We start from the raw sequence: 14,189 nt of genomic DNA, 5'->3' as shown, positions 1-14,189 counted from the left end.
CATACATAGCATTTGCTCAGTGCTTTGTAGAATGAGCTGGACATGTTTATTGCATTGGCTAGATGGACTCAACCAATAATGAAGCCTTAACGTGATCCATCTCTGAGCAGCAGGAGCATAACCTGCAGGGGAAACAAGCTTTTAAACGTGGGTTAAAGACACTAAGTATGTTAAGCTCTTATATGCTGAATATAATCAGGCCACTGAGCAGATAAACAGTGTTTTGTTTTTATTTTTGGTCCTGATGACAACTGAACTTAAATTTGTGTCTCTTTTCCCAATTTGACTGATTTCAATAGGGACTTGGGCTTCTTACTCCAAAATAATGAATGGTTGTCATGTAGTGACACTTGCTTATAGATGGATTTTGTTCCAAACACATTCAGTGCCTTTTATAATGTATTCTGTCAGTCAGGCTACTAAATGGAGGCAAATGTCTTTTTCTTTTTAAAAAAAAAAAACAAAAAACAGCACTAACTGCTTTATAACCATCTGCGGTCCTTTTAATGCTCTACCTGAAACATCCTTTTTCCCACAGCAGGACACCTCTAAAACCTGATGCACACATGGAGAGCAATAAGGCAGTAAGGCAGGGACTGGCAACATTTTAAAAACTGAGCTGAGGAACAGAATTCATAAGTGCTGCAGGAGGGGAATTCATTTCAAGCTTTCATGTTTCATTAAAAATGGAGAATGTTCGTTCGCATTGCTAATATCAACTCTGCCTACATTCCTAAAAAGCAAGCCACTTTCAGATAGATGGGAAGAGCAATATAAAATTATATGGTACCACATTTAAGCCGTTTCTTTAAGCACTGGTCATGCATATTTGTACTTTATTACACACTGACAAGTTACTGCAAACTTTCAAGGCCTTGATTTGGAGGAGGAATTACTTTTCAAATTTTTGATAGGATTTGATGAAGGCCTTAGATGTATGAGCAAGCATGAGCGTCCACTTTAATTAAGGCCTTTTAGCATTTGTGTGCTACATTCAAATGATGAGAAAAAGCATCGGCAGATCACATATCTGAACCCTGACATTTTTGCGTATGGGCTGAAGTCTCGCAGCACGAAAAGGCAATTAGCTGTGAGACGAGCCTCTGTGGGCCAGCTGCGTGTCACAGATGCCAATTAAGCTTGGACACTGTGGCAGAGGAACGGGGCAGTTGTTCTCACCCATGAAACCACAGAAAGTTTGCTTCACCCTGCAGCAGATCATTCACATAAATAGAGTCGCTGCAGCAGTTCTTCACACATCTCCTGCGTCAATGGCAAACACAGTTACCCGTACAGTACTGTTACTTTCAGCTCTTGTACTCGACCCCCTGCTCCGCACTAACTCAAGCTCGCACTTAAGCTTACAGCCAAGTGTTATAAATAAGGTGTGGAGCCTATCCACGGTATCAGCCATCGCAGGACAGCTTTATGCTGAACATCTCAAAAGCACTATTATCGCCCCTTCAAAGTGCAATGCCCTATTTCACATGCTGATGATTGCATGAGCATGGACGTGTGCACGTGTGACTAGGAGAGTCAGAGAGTGCACACACACACACACACTGCCCACCTTTAGAAATAGTCTTAACAAAATTGGCTGCAGAGACCCACAACACAAAGTTCATGCATATGCATGACTTCACAGAACAACTTTGCAACTTCTGCTGTACATTGTCTCAGAAATTCTTCCAAAGTGTGGAAAATGACGCAGTCCTTTAAGCTGTGCTCCGGCAGCATGTTTCAAAGCTTGCATCTAATTTGCATAAGGTAACATCGATTTTACTGCCAAACAAGTCTTTGAACTCGCCACACTGAACCAAATCAAAACATGAAATCAATCACACACACACCCCGATACTCCAACAACCTTAATTTACCACTGAAAAAGTGTTTCGTTTCTTTAACCCAACAAGATGGACGAATATTGCACTGGCTCCATGTTTTAAAATGCCAAATAACCTCCTACAACTTTAGCAAGACTAGAACTGACAGGTGCACTTTTTATGGCTTTAACATTACATTAAAAAGAAAAAGCCAAAAAGTACAGATAATCATTATTCATGTAAGGTAGGAAGAGATTTCCATCTATCTATTTTCCGTGTAGGAATTTGTCTTAATTCTTAAAAGGAATAGTAAAGGATACATATATCTGCAAAGGTATTAAATCCACAATGACTTTTACTTTTTTTCCTATCAAAATGATTAATAGGGTATTTGTTAGAAACAGAACTTTTGAATTTAATAACTTATAGAACCTCTATCAGGAGCAACAACCTCCATCAGAAGTTAATGAGACTGGCACAACGACGGAGGGGATGTCAGGGTCAATCCTCTCTACAGAACAGTTTACAGATCCCTGGTATGTTGGGGATATCAGTTGGGTTAAAATCATCATTCATTAATATGATTTCATTGTCATCATTGTTATATTTCTGTTTTGTCAGGTAGCGTAACCTCTCTAAAGGTTCAGGTCTGCTGCCCTGACATTCTCCTCTGAAAATATATGAAATCATTTTTGATTTCCTCTGAGGAGCCAAAGCAGCTCCAAACCACGATGCTTCCTCCCCCATGCCTCACATTTAGGATGAGGTGCTTGTCTGTCTGAGAAATTAAGACTTTTCTGCACAAAACCTTTCTTTAAGACTCTGTTAAAAGTAGATGTTGTACACCTCTATAACCCACCGTCTCAGTCTTATATCCTTAATAGAAAAACTGACTCTAAGTAGCTTTTGAGCGATTCATTTTCACATAGATTCATTGCATTTTGCAAATCCTGATAACTGTAAACTGTTTTTCTTATACTTTTATCTTGTCTCTTAAATAAAGTCATAACTGAGATTTTAAACTAGTTAAAAATAAACAAGGTTAAATGATATGTTGAATATACTCAGGCCACTGAGTCAGATAAACAGGTCAAGGCTTTTCGTAGGCACAGGATTTTACATTTGCATTTGATGAGCTTGCTGAGAAACTTAGCTGGGGATTTTCTGCCTGACAGTACACTGGACCAATTACTGTGGCCATTCCCACGACGTGCTTGCAGGCTGACAGCCAGCGAGCCAGGGAGGCAGGGAGAGAGAGCGAAAGTGCGAGAGACAGAAAGCGTGAGAGACTGAGAGAGGATGTGTGAGGGTGCTTTTGTGTACTCAGACTGTAGAAACGTACAGGTCTCACCATGCCACGGGGCAGAAAGTCTAAAGCATCCTCTTAACTAAACAGGCAGCTCTGTGGGCTACTGTCAGAAGAGGGAAGCGCAGCATGCATGAAAAAGAGGGATAAGAGTCATAGAGGAAATCGATGTGAAAAAAAAGGATAGCAGTAGAGTTGAAGGAGCAATGGAGACAAAGCAGTGGGCAAAAGTACAGAAGCCTGTCAGGGTGGAAGGTAGGAGGGTAATATCTGCACTGGACTGTGGGGATGGAAGAAGCAGAGGGAAAAAGTGCTTCTTGCTCTGCCACATGATGCTATAAATAGAATTTGTTGACAGGCCATCTCTCCCGTCTGAAACTGCGAGTACCTGAATAACCTCAACAGAGCAGCCACTATGGAAATGAGTTTGCTGAGGATGAAAACGCAGGCACTGACGTCATGGCACAAAATGATTGACCTTCACTCAGTTTTTACTGAGCGTCGTCAGCATCGAGCATTTGTTGGGTTTTTTTGTGTTTTTGTTTCATTCCTTCTTTGCAGTTTAAAACATCTCATCAAAAAACAAAAGTATAAAGTGCTCTGGGCTGTTTACGTTCCTCTAGAGCTGCACAAACTCTCAGCGTCACAGTGCTGACTATGGGTCTCAAACTGCAAATTACAGCAGTGCGGGAAAACCTGCCATGACTTAATGGGGCAAATGAAGAAACTCAACACTTTTATATAAATGAAAACTCTCTTTTCAAGTACATCATTATTTTAAAATGTGTTTCGACAGTGTGAACCAGCAAGGTCGGCTTTAACGAATTTTATTGCTTCTATTTTCCAGTAAAAACTTAATAAATTGGACCTTGAGACAGGGTCAACTGAGGTTTTTGACATCCAACAAACTTTTATTGTCATGCTTTTTATGTAGTGTAGGTGTCATACTGACACTTTTAAAGAAAGAAACTAGCAGAAAATGCATCGTGAACTACTTTCTCCAACACTTAAGTCAGCGCATGGTAACAACAACATCCAAGCTTAAAGATGGTGGGCTACAGCAGCAAAGGACGACACCGGGTACCACTCCTGTCAGATAAGAGCCGGAAACTGAAGCTAAAATTCACACAGACTGAAAAAAATGTTGCTTGGTTTGATGAGTCTCGATCATAGGGTCAGAATTTGGTGTAAACAACATGAAAACGTGGATCCATCCTGCTTGTGTTAACAGCTCAGGCTACTGGTGGTGTAATGGTGTGAGGGATCATTTCTTGGCACACTTTCGGCCCCTCGGTACCAATCGCACTAAGCGTTGTTTAAATGCCACAGCCTGCCTGAGTATGGTTGCTGGCCATGTGCATCCTTTTACAACCACAGTGCGCCCATCTTCTGATGGCTGCTTGCAGCAGGATAACACACCATGTCACAAAACTCACATCACTTCAAACTGGTTTCTAGAACATAACGGTGAGTTCACAGTACTCAAATGATCTCCACAGTCACTAGATCGCAATCCAACAGAGCATTTTTGGGATGTGGTGGAAGACATCATGGATGTGCAGCCAACAATTCTGCAGCAACTGTCTGATGCTATCAGGTTAATATGCACCGACATCTCTGAGGACTGTCTCCAGCATCATATTTAATCTGTGCCTTTAATAATTAAGGCAGCACTGAAGACAAAAGACGGTAAAACCCAACTAAAAAACAGACTGAAAGGGAGATTCCCAAATTCATTACAATCAGTCACTATCTATTTATGACCATTTGGGCATTCGGGTATTGGTTAACTATTTAGTTTCAAGTTTTTATATCTGTATATAAATTCAATTCGATTTTTTACGCAGACTCAAACACCATGGCAATTTGTTTGTCTGACATTCCTCAACTGAACAGTGATCATCGTGCTTGAGTTCACTTCACTGCCGTTACCTAGCTACTTTTTATCTTTAGCCATTTTTGCTTTCTTTTTTCAAAAAAGGCCTGGAAAATAAAGACAATCTACAGTACCCTACTGCTTCACAATGTGCTCTCCTGGCACAGAAACAGTGCCCTCTTTCTACCTGCTATATTCACTGGATGAGCGAGCAGCTATGGCTCCAGAGAATGACAGAGAGCAGAGCCGCACAGTGTGAGAAATAAAAGCACGAGACCTTCTGCTGTTTCTAACTTTCACTTTGATTACTACACAACTAACACAGGCCCTAACACACACACAGGCGCGCGCGCGCAAAACAATTAGTTGGACAACTAACTTACAAATGGCTCCAGGAAGGACTTTTTTTCTTTTTTAAAAATCACGTGCTACACCTTCAGCAGAACTACAAAAACAGTTAGGGGTTTCCATGTCAAATAAAACAATAAAATGAAAAACAAAAGATGATTTGAAAAAGTTACAGAGAACAATCTGTAGATTAGAAATGTTCACAAGCACGAGGCAGAAATGATCATAACGTACACTGACATGGTCTGACACCATACTGTGTTTGTGTGCCTTCGGGTTTGAGTTTGTATGAAAGACAGAGAGAGGGAAAGAGATACTTACTGCTGCCTGTTGCCTTTTAAGTTTGTCTCTGTATTCCTCCAACTCCTGCAGGTTCAACTCGGGCGGGAGTTTCTATAATCACACACAGAAATTCAAACATGCAACCTTAGTGTTTGCTTACAAAACCTCCTCTTTAGACTGCTGATAGCATCCAGTCTTTTTGCTTGTGCTTACTTGGATACCAGCGCATGCTGCTTCCCACCACGTCTGGCTTTTAACACAGTACGAGTCCTCGCTCAGTGTGCCAGACAGAAAAATATATTCAAAGCAGAACTATGACACTATCAAATTTCAGGTGCTAAGGGCCAAAGCGGGGATTTCATTCATCTTGCAAGAGCTAATCCTCACTGTCGAGCATCTTAATTTTTAAAGCTACCTCAGGAGGTATTTCAAAGAGCCTAAGCTGAAGGTAGGTGTAGCTTTTACTTCATTCAAAGAAAAGAAAAACAAACAAAAATAATCTACTAAAATATACTTCCCCAGATCATAACTCTGATTAGTGAAGGTAAACAGCAAACAAACTCTGCTACTGAAAGAAGATATTACAAATCCATGGCCCAAAGGATGATAGGTAATTACTTTCCCCTTGACTGAGAGTCTCATTTCAGATGGTGTAGAAATACCAAGATAAATCTAATGAGATTTCACACCCTTCTTCTGTTGAGCAGATGCAATCTATCAATCCAGACGTCAATTGTATGCATGCGGCTCAGCAGAAATGTAAGAAACAGCAGCTCAGGTGAAAAAGCTTTATTTTTGCCAGCCAGACGGGGTTCAGAGCACAATAAACAATACTTCTTCACATTAGAAATGCAATACTTCTGTTATCAAACTTACTGAAACGTGGTGGATTTAATGAAATGATTTCATGAAAGGGGGCGTGGGAACTTGCAAGCGAGTCTCGCTTGTTATCGCTTAACCGGTGAGTGGAGCTCATTCAGTCAATAGCACAAGAGCTGGAAATCATACAGAGTATCTGACCTCCAGTTCATGCTGCACCATGTCGAAGGAGTCATTTGAGAAGTAGACCTCCTCGATGCTGTCGATGATTTCCTGCTCCGCCTGGGGGTCGATGGGCTGCTCCCTCAGCTCCCGCAGCTCCTCCTGCAACACGGTGAGACAGGCGGGGAGAGAAAGCGACAAACAAAGAGAGACAGAGTTAGAAGATGTCCTTGGTATAAAGTACTAGAAAGAAAAGGTACACGCTATTACATTAAAACCCACAAAACAATAAACAAGATATAGTCACAGGAAGAAAAAAAAAGGAAAAAGAGAACAAACAGGATATATCAGCAGGCTGCCGGGGGAAAGATCAGTAAAAGAGGGAGAGATAGGATTAGAGGAGCAAGAGTTCCAGAGGAGTTTAAGGACAAAGCTAAAGGGTGAAGGATTTGTCCTTAAACTTAAATGAGGCAGAGAACAAGGGACAAGGAGAGGTAAAGGAAGGGCGTTGACAAGGGGCGGGGGGGATGAAAAGAGAAAAATGTTAATCATAGACTTTAGGAAAAGATTGCAGCTTGTTTCATTGGTTGGCTGTCATGGGAGGGAGGCAGCGATGAGAGGAAAGACAAAAAGACACAAATGACTAAAAGAAGAGAGCAGAGATTCCCTTCTGAGAAACATCAGAGCCTTATTGATTAACATGCGGTGCATCCGCTGAGGCTTATTGCTGCGTTGAGTCTTTTAGATGAAGGGTTTCAAAGCCCACTCCTGACTGCCTTAATGAGCTGAGATGCAGGCAGATGTCAGTACCAAAGTGCTGGGATGAAAAGTTACCACAAATTTTTAAAAAAGTTTACCGTTTCATTTGAGTATTCATTAACATCCGTATGAAATTTTAAGGCAATCTATCCAGTAGTTACATCAGAATATCAAATCACAAACATTTAAATTAAACCGAATTCGGGTTCCACTGAAGTCTATAATGAGAATAATAAGTGTAATACCCATTTTTTGGAGGATGACACTTTTTTATGTTTCAAGCAAAAAATAAGCAGAAAATAATAATAAACGCTGAGCTTATTTAACACAAAACATCTGAACCAACTGCAAGCCTTTCAAGGGACTTTGATCAAAAAGGTCCAAGCAGCATTTAATCAGACTAAACAGGAAAAACATTATTTTTTTTAATTTTTATTAGCCTATTCTGGATCTGGCTTCATATTTCACTCCACAGAACAGAAGTGGGCATGCAAGTCAAGCTATCAGCTATCAGAAATAAATCTGACAAGTACTAGTGTATCTAAAATATTTAAATTAATTTCTTTCATAATTTTAATTTTAAAAAAGTCATTTTCATCAATTCTACATTTACAGCACCTAAAGTTCTGATTTTAGCTTATAGCTCATGAAAAACAGAACTCCAGTATTAAAATATTTCATTTAGACTTTAAGTGACTATTCGACCAGTATAAATGCCACGCTGCTCCCAGTCTGGTTCCCCAACACAACCACACTCATGGTAAACACTGCTGACTGGACAATTGTCCAGATGACAATCCCCGCTGAAGGTAACTGCTGAAAAGGCTGGCTGGTTGCAAGCATATTAATGGAAAGTTGGCTCCTATCACCCTTCTCTGTGTGATAGGAAAAGGTGCACAAGCATCTTAGATGTCAGCAGCCTTGTAGCAATTGTTATATAAAAAAAACAAACGAACAAACAAATAAAACAACAACCATTGAATCAAGAAAGTAGGAGAGCTTTGAAACGTTGACTGTGGCTGGTGCATCAAACCACCACCAGGAAAAGGGCTACAACTGTCCCAAACATGACAGCAAATTGATTTTATTTGTAAATCAAGATCTAAGAGTCTGGATGAAGCATAAAGGCTGATTTCCTGTTCCTGCAGAAACTCCCACCAAATAATTTGCTCACCGTGTAATTTCTGTGCTCAATTGATCAGCCATCTCACCTGGCCTGAACCCTACACAGAATTTACGGGGCGCCGTCAAGACGAAGATGAGAAACACCCAGCCCAATAAATACAGACAAGCTGAAGGCCGCTATCAAAGAAACCTGGTCTTTAGTGATACCTCAGCGGTGCCGCGAGCTGATCACCGCCATGCTACACTGCACTCACACAGTAATTCATGGTAAAGGAGCCCCAACGAATATGAGTGACAATGAGCATACTATATAGAAGTGGGACTCTATTTTGACTGACCATAAGAATTGAGAATTTCATGAGACAGAAGCTAAAATCATCAAATTAAGGTTTTGTTTTTTTATATAATATTTCACTTTACATCTTAAAACACAGAATATATGAAAGGTTTTTTTTAATATATTAAATTAAATTAAATTAAAATGGAATATACCTGTGATTTACAATTAGCATGCATGCAGGAACATAGTTCCAAAATGAGCAACCAGATATCAGTGGAAATCATGACTTATATGGCAAGCAATAATATCACTAATTAGAAGCACAGAGACGTGCTCATCCTAAATTAACGCCACAGACAGTGAGCTACTTTCAAATGCAGACAAACAAGTGCCTCGGTCTTGTTACAAGCCTTATCAACAGAGTTTCCGTGACAGCTCAGAGAGTTTGTCAACCTCTATGGACGGTGTCCAAAACCTTGCTCGCTCTTCCGTACAAAATTGCAGGATGAGTGCTGCATGAAAAGAAGCCTGACGAACAGTGAGAGCGCATTCTTTTATCAGAACAGTCCAAGATAAATTTGGACTGTGAACGGTGAAGCTTGATTTTCAGTGAATGGATGATCTTTATTGTCATTACTACACATGATTTACAGAATTCCCTTTGGATTCGTCTTAACTTAAAAAACAATACATAAATAAAAATATGTAAGGAAGTTTAGATAAAAATAAAGTTAGTGGTAAACTCATCAACAGAGGAGAAAAACAGCAGGTTTAAACACAGTCTAGTCCGTTTAAAGTGTTGTTAGCCAATGAAAATGTCCTCAGTGCTATACTGTGTGTGTTTCCAGAAATTAGATAGGTGGAAGCCATCGCTCCAAAAACCGTCTGTTAGTTCTTGTTTTTATTGCTGTGAACCGTTTGCTGGATGGCAGCGGTTCAAACAAAGAATGTCCGGGATGCTTATTATCCTTGCTTATGATACCGTCTGCTTTGTTCGTCATCCTGGTGGCGTAGTGTGAGTGCAGAGCTCTATAGAAACAAAGCGCTCAGACACCTTCGCCCCTCGATGCAGATCCTTCCTTTCTGCAGCAGTGTTGATGGTTCCTCTGTACTCCTGTGTAAGTTCATCAACGGTTTCTGTGAAAGTTTGGCCTGTTTCTGAGGAAGAAGAGCCCTTATTGTGCCCACTCATCTCAACTGGGAGGTGTTAGTGCACAGAGAGGGTGACTCCCGGTTACTTCTACGCAATCGCCACTATTTCAACAATGTATGTGGAGTGGGAGATGTTGTTTCTTCAGAATCAGAATCAGAATCAGAATCAGAAAGGGGTTTATTGCCAAATGTTGAGCAGGTTTACAACATTAGGAAATTGCTGCGGTTCTTGACCTTAGACCTCCTGAATTCAATGACCATTTCTGTTGCATTGGAGGTGTTAAAGACTAGATCATGTGTCCCTAAACCACTCAGTCAGATCAACCCTTTAGAAATTAAATGGAGGTGTCATCAGCAAACTTAATTATTGAACTTTGAGGTGTAGATGGGGATACAGTCATAGGTCAACAAGCTGGAACAAGAATAATGCTGTTGCCACCATTTATACCTGTGTCGTCTGCAATGTGTAAGACTTCTGGGGAGGTGCACGTCAGGTTAGGTGTTGTGTTTCAGAAGGGTTTGGGTTTGCGATGCACTTATAAGTGTAGATTTAACACAGAAATATAAGTCAGAGTTAGAGCTAACTGATCCTTGGGATACTTTAAATAGAACTGAGCAAGAACAATAACAAAAACCTCCAGGAAATGAAACAAAGAAAATTGGCTCAGAGGAATGGCAGAAAATCTTTGTAGGAACTATTTACTTTCCCCCCCGACCTGAGAAAGACTGTTAACTCAAATAAAGGTGGACATACAGGGAGTGCAGAATTATTAGGCAAATGAGTATTTTGTCCACATCATCCTCTTCATGCATGTTGTCTTACTCCAAGCTGTATAGGCTCGAAAGCCTACTACCAATTAAGCATATTAGGTGATGTGCATCTCTGTAATGAGAAGGGGTGTGGTCTAATGACATCAACACCCTATATCAGGTGTGCATAATTATTAGGCAACGTCCTTTCCTTTGGCAAAATGGGTCAAAAGAAGGACTTGACAGGCTCAGAAAAGTCAAAAATAGTGAGATATCTTGCAGAGGGATGCAGCAGTCTCAAAATTACAAAGCTTCTGAAGCGTGATCATCGAACAATCAAGCGTTTCATTCAAAATAGTCAACGGGGTCGCAAGAAGCGTGTGGAAAAACCAAGGCGCAAAATAACTGCCCATGAACTGAGAAAAGTCAAGCGTGCAGCTGCCAAGATGCCACTTGCCACCAGTTTGGCCATATTTCAGAGCTGCAACATCACTGGAGTGCCCAAAAGCACAAGGTGTGCAATACTCAGAGACATGGCCAAGGTAAGAAAGGCTGAAAGACGACCACCACTGAACAAGACACACAAGCTGAAACGTCAAGACTGGGCCAAGAAATATCTCAAGACTGGTTTTTCTAAGGTTTTATGGACTGATGAAATGAGAGTGAGTCTTGATGGGCCAGATGGATGGGCCCATGGCTGGACTGGTAAAGGGCAGAGAGCTCCAGTCCGACTCAGACGCCAGCAAGGTGGAGGTGGAGTACTGGTTTGGGCTGGTATCATCAAAGATGAGCTTGTGGGGCCTTTTCGGGTTGAGGATGGAGTCAAGCTCAACTCCCAGTCCTACTGCCAGTTTCTGGAAGACACCTTCTTCAAGCAGTGGTACAGGAAGAAGTCTGCATCCTTCAAGAAAAACATGATTTTCATGCAGGACAATGCTCCATCACACGCGTCCAAGTACTCCACAGCGTGGCTGGCAAGAAAGGGTATAAAAGAAGAAAAACTAATGACATGGCCACCTTGTTCACCTGATCTGAACCCCATTGAGAACCTGTGGTCCATCATCAAATGTGAGATTTACAAGGAGGGAAAACGGTACACCTCTCTGAACAGTGTCTGGGAGGCTGTGGTTGCTGCTGCACGCAATGTTGATGGTGAACAGATCAAAACACTGACAGAATCCATGGATGGCAGGCTTTTGAGTGTCCTTGCAAAGAAAGGTGGCTATATTGGTCGCTGATTTGTTTTTGTTTTGTTTTTGAATGTCAGAAATGTATATTTGTGAATGTGGAGATGTTATATTGGTGTCACTGGTAAAAATAAATAATTGAAATGGGTATATATTTGTTTTTTGTTAAGTTGCCTAATAATTATGCACAGTAATAGTCACCTGCACACACAGATATCCCCCTAAAATAGCTAAAACTAAAAACAAACTAAAAACTACTTCCAAAAACATTCAGCTTTGATATTAATGAGTTTTTTGGGTTCATTGAGAACATGGTTGTTGTTCAATAATAAAATTATTCCTCAAAAATACAACTTGCCTAATAATTCTGCACTCCCTGTAGGAAGCAGGCTGTTGGTGGTGGCTCTCAAACTTCTTCTGAAATTCTCTATTTGAGAAGCCAGGCATTTCCACCATTTTTTAATTGATATGTAAATATTATTTATACTTTATGAGCAATAATCAACGTCCTTTCCAGTAATGTGGACTGGATGGAGTCTGAATTATATCACCTTGAAGTGCAATTAGCAAAGACAGCCCTTGTTCTGCAAATGTGCAAAACAAAATCTGAGCAACGTTTCCACCTGCTCCATTTACACCATCACCAGATGCAATCGGTGGAGCTCATCTGACCCTCGCCTGCTGGTGTGGAAACGTCAGACAGCGAGGCCCAGGGCTAGCAGGTTAGCAGTGAGTCATCTTTGCAAATTAAAATGAGGGCATTGAGGATGGGGTTCTCTCAGATGGATGAATAAAAGTAAAATCTGTTTGTGGGGAACACTACAAAGCAGTCTCACAGATAAAAGGTCAACCTATTTTTATCGCCCAGAGTTCCTGCTTTAACGTAGTAAATCTAAACGGTTTATTTTCATTTTAGAAAAGAGCAAATACCATACTGCTCAGTGTAAAGCAATTACTGTAAGATGATACAATTTTGGTTCATCTGACATTTAAGTGATATTGCACAGGACTCACATCTTCTGTAATGTGAGTACATTCTGAGAGGAAGCCCTTCATTTATGTTAAGTCGAACTTCTTGTTTGTGTGGGATCGATACATTAAAGCATAATGGCACTAAAAATAGACCAGCAGCTCGGGGATAACGAGGATGGATACGGAAGTATGGGACAAATGCAATATAAAATTCAATATACACCCTTATATGCATACTTCGTTAAACGTACACCTTCTCGAGATAGCAGACACTGATCAAGAAAACCTTGTTACACACCTGCCTAACCCCAAATATGTTCCCAGCTCCTATCAGCAAGAAGCATGAAGCTAGGCGATGAAGTGTGCCACCCAAATAACTAAATATGTTTCTCTGGATGACAGCGTGTCTCGCTGAGTGACATTTATATGAGGCGATGCTGCTGTGCGTAATTTTCAGCAAAATATAGCTTCGTCTAATTCAATTACACACACAGAGAAACCCTTCATACACTCACACGAGGCAACTGTGAAGATTCAAACCGAGCATTGAAATGTGTTTAATGCGTGTGTCCGTGCAAGTGTGCAAATCTCAAGTGCGCCCATTTCGAGGCGAGTGTGCCGTGTTTAAATCAGGTGAAGGAGCGAGCCGGAGCCCCCCACCCTACCCCTGGGGGAGAGAAGGGGGATGTGTGGGTGAGTGCGTGAGACTGAAAAGGAGGGCTAGAGTTAGGAGATCACGCTCCGCCATCAAAAAGGTGGGTGGGAAATCAGCTCAAATGAGAGAAAGTGAAAAGGGGAGGAGGGATGAGGAGGATGACTCACTGTTAGGAGAAGTTCTGGCAGAAAGAAGACAAAAAAAAAGGCAGAGGAGTGGGCTAAACAGAAGACAATGAAGTGGCTCCCGTGAAGCCACTCGAAGGCAGTTCACCTTGTGTCAGTGTCTTTCTCCTTCCCTCTCTTTGCCTCAGTCTCCCACCTGCAGTGACGCGCAAAACTTGAAACATCTTTAAGTGAATGACTCACTGAAGGTCTGCCGTGAGTTAAATAATTCCCTTCGCCTGCCGCCGTGCAGGCACAAAGCAAAACAAACGCCCCCGCGGCCCACACGAGAAACCCGAACCGTGAGCCGCTGTGGGGCTTTGATCAAATTTCACTTTGATGGATGAGAGACAAACAAACAGCCCTTCAACCCCCACCCCGGCCCCCAGCCCAGCCACTTCCACAAATTAATGAAATCTTCATCTCGTTGCGGAAATTAGAAATCTATTTGCATCCTAAGTGCGGGTCGTTTTACAAGCTTTATCCGAGAATCAAAGGGGGATATGTTCGACTGGAGCGCTGGTTGAAT

At 41.3% G+C, this 14,189-nt stretch overlaps 1 protein-coding gene across 3 annotated transcripts in view; it reads right to left on the bottom strand.

The window, feature by feature from the left end:
• vps50 (VPS50 subunit of EARP/GARPII complex) overlaps positions 1-14,189 on the bottom strand; it is a 121,598-nt gene that overhangs the window by 100,879 nt on the left and 6,530 nt on the right. For all 3 annotated transcript variants that reach the window (XM_026156666.1, XM_026156667.1, XM_026156668.1), the window contains exons 3-4: positions 6,656-6,778; positions 5,675-5,746 (exon numbers count right to left, since the gene is read on the bottom strand). In XM_026156666.1, the coding sequence (XP_026012451.1) occupies positions 5,675-5,746; positions 6,656-6,778 (195 nt within the window). The remainder of the gene's footprint in view (positions 1-5,674; positions 5,747-6,655; positions 6,779-14,189) is intronic.

The sequence above is a fragment of the Astatotilapia calliptera genome, chromosome 22 (genome assembly GCF_900246225.1).
Source record: "Astatotilapia calliptera chromosome 22, fAstCal1.2, whole genome shotgun sequence".
Taxonomy (NCBI): domain Eukaryota; kingdom Metazoa; phylum Chordata; class Actinopteri; order Cichliformes; family Cichlidae; genus Astatotilapia; species Astatotilapia calliptera.
The sequence above is the reverse complement of the archived record's forward strand: the minus strand, read 5'-3'. Positions and strand labels throughout refer to the sequence as shown.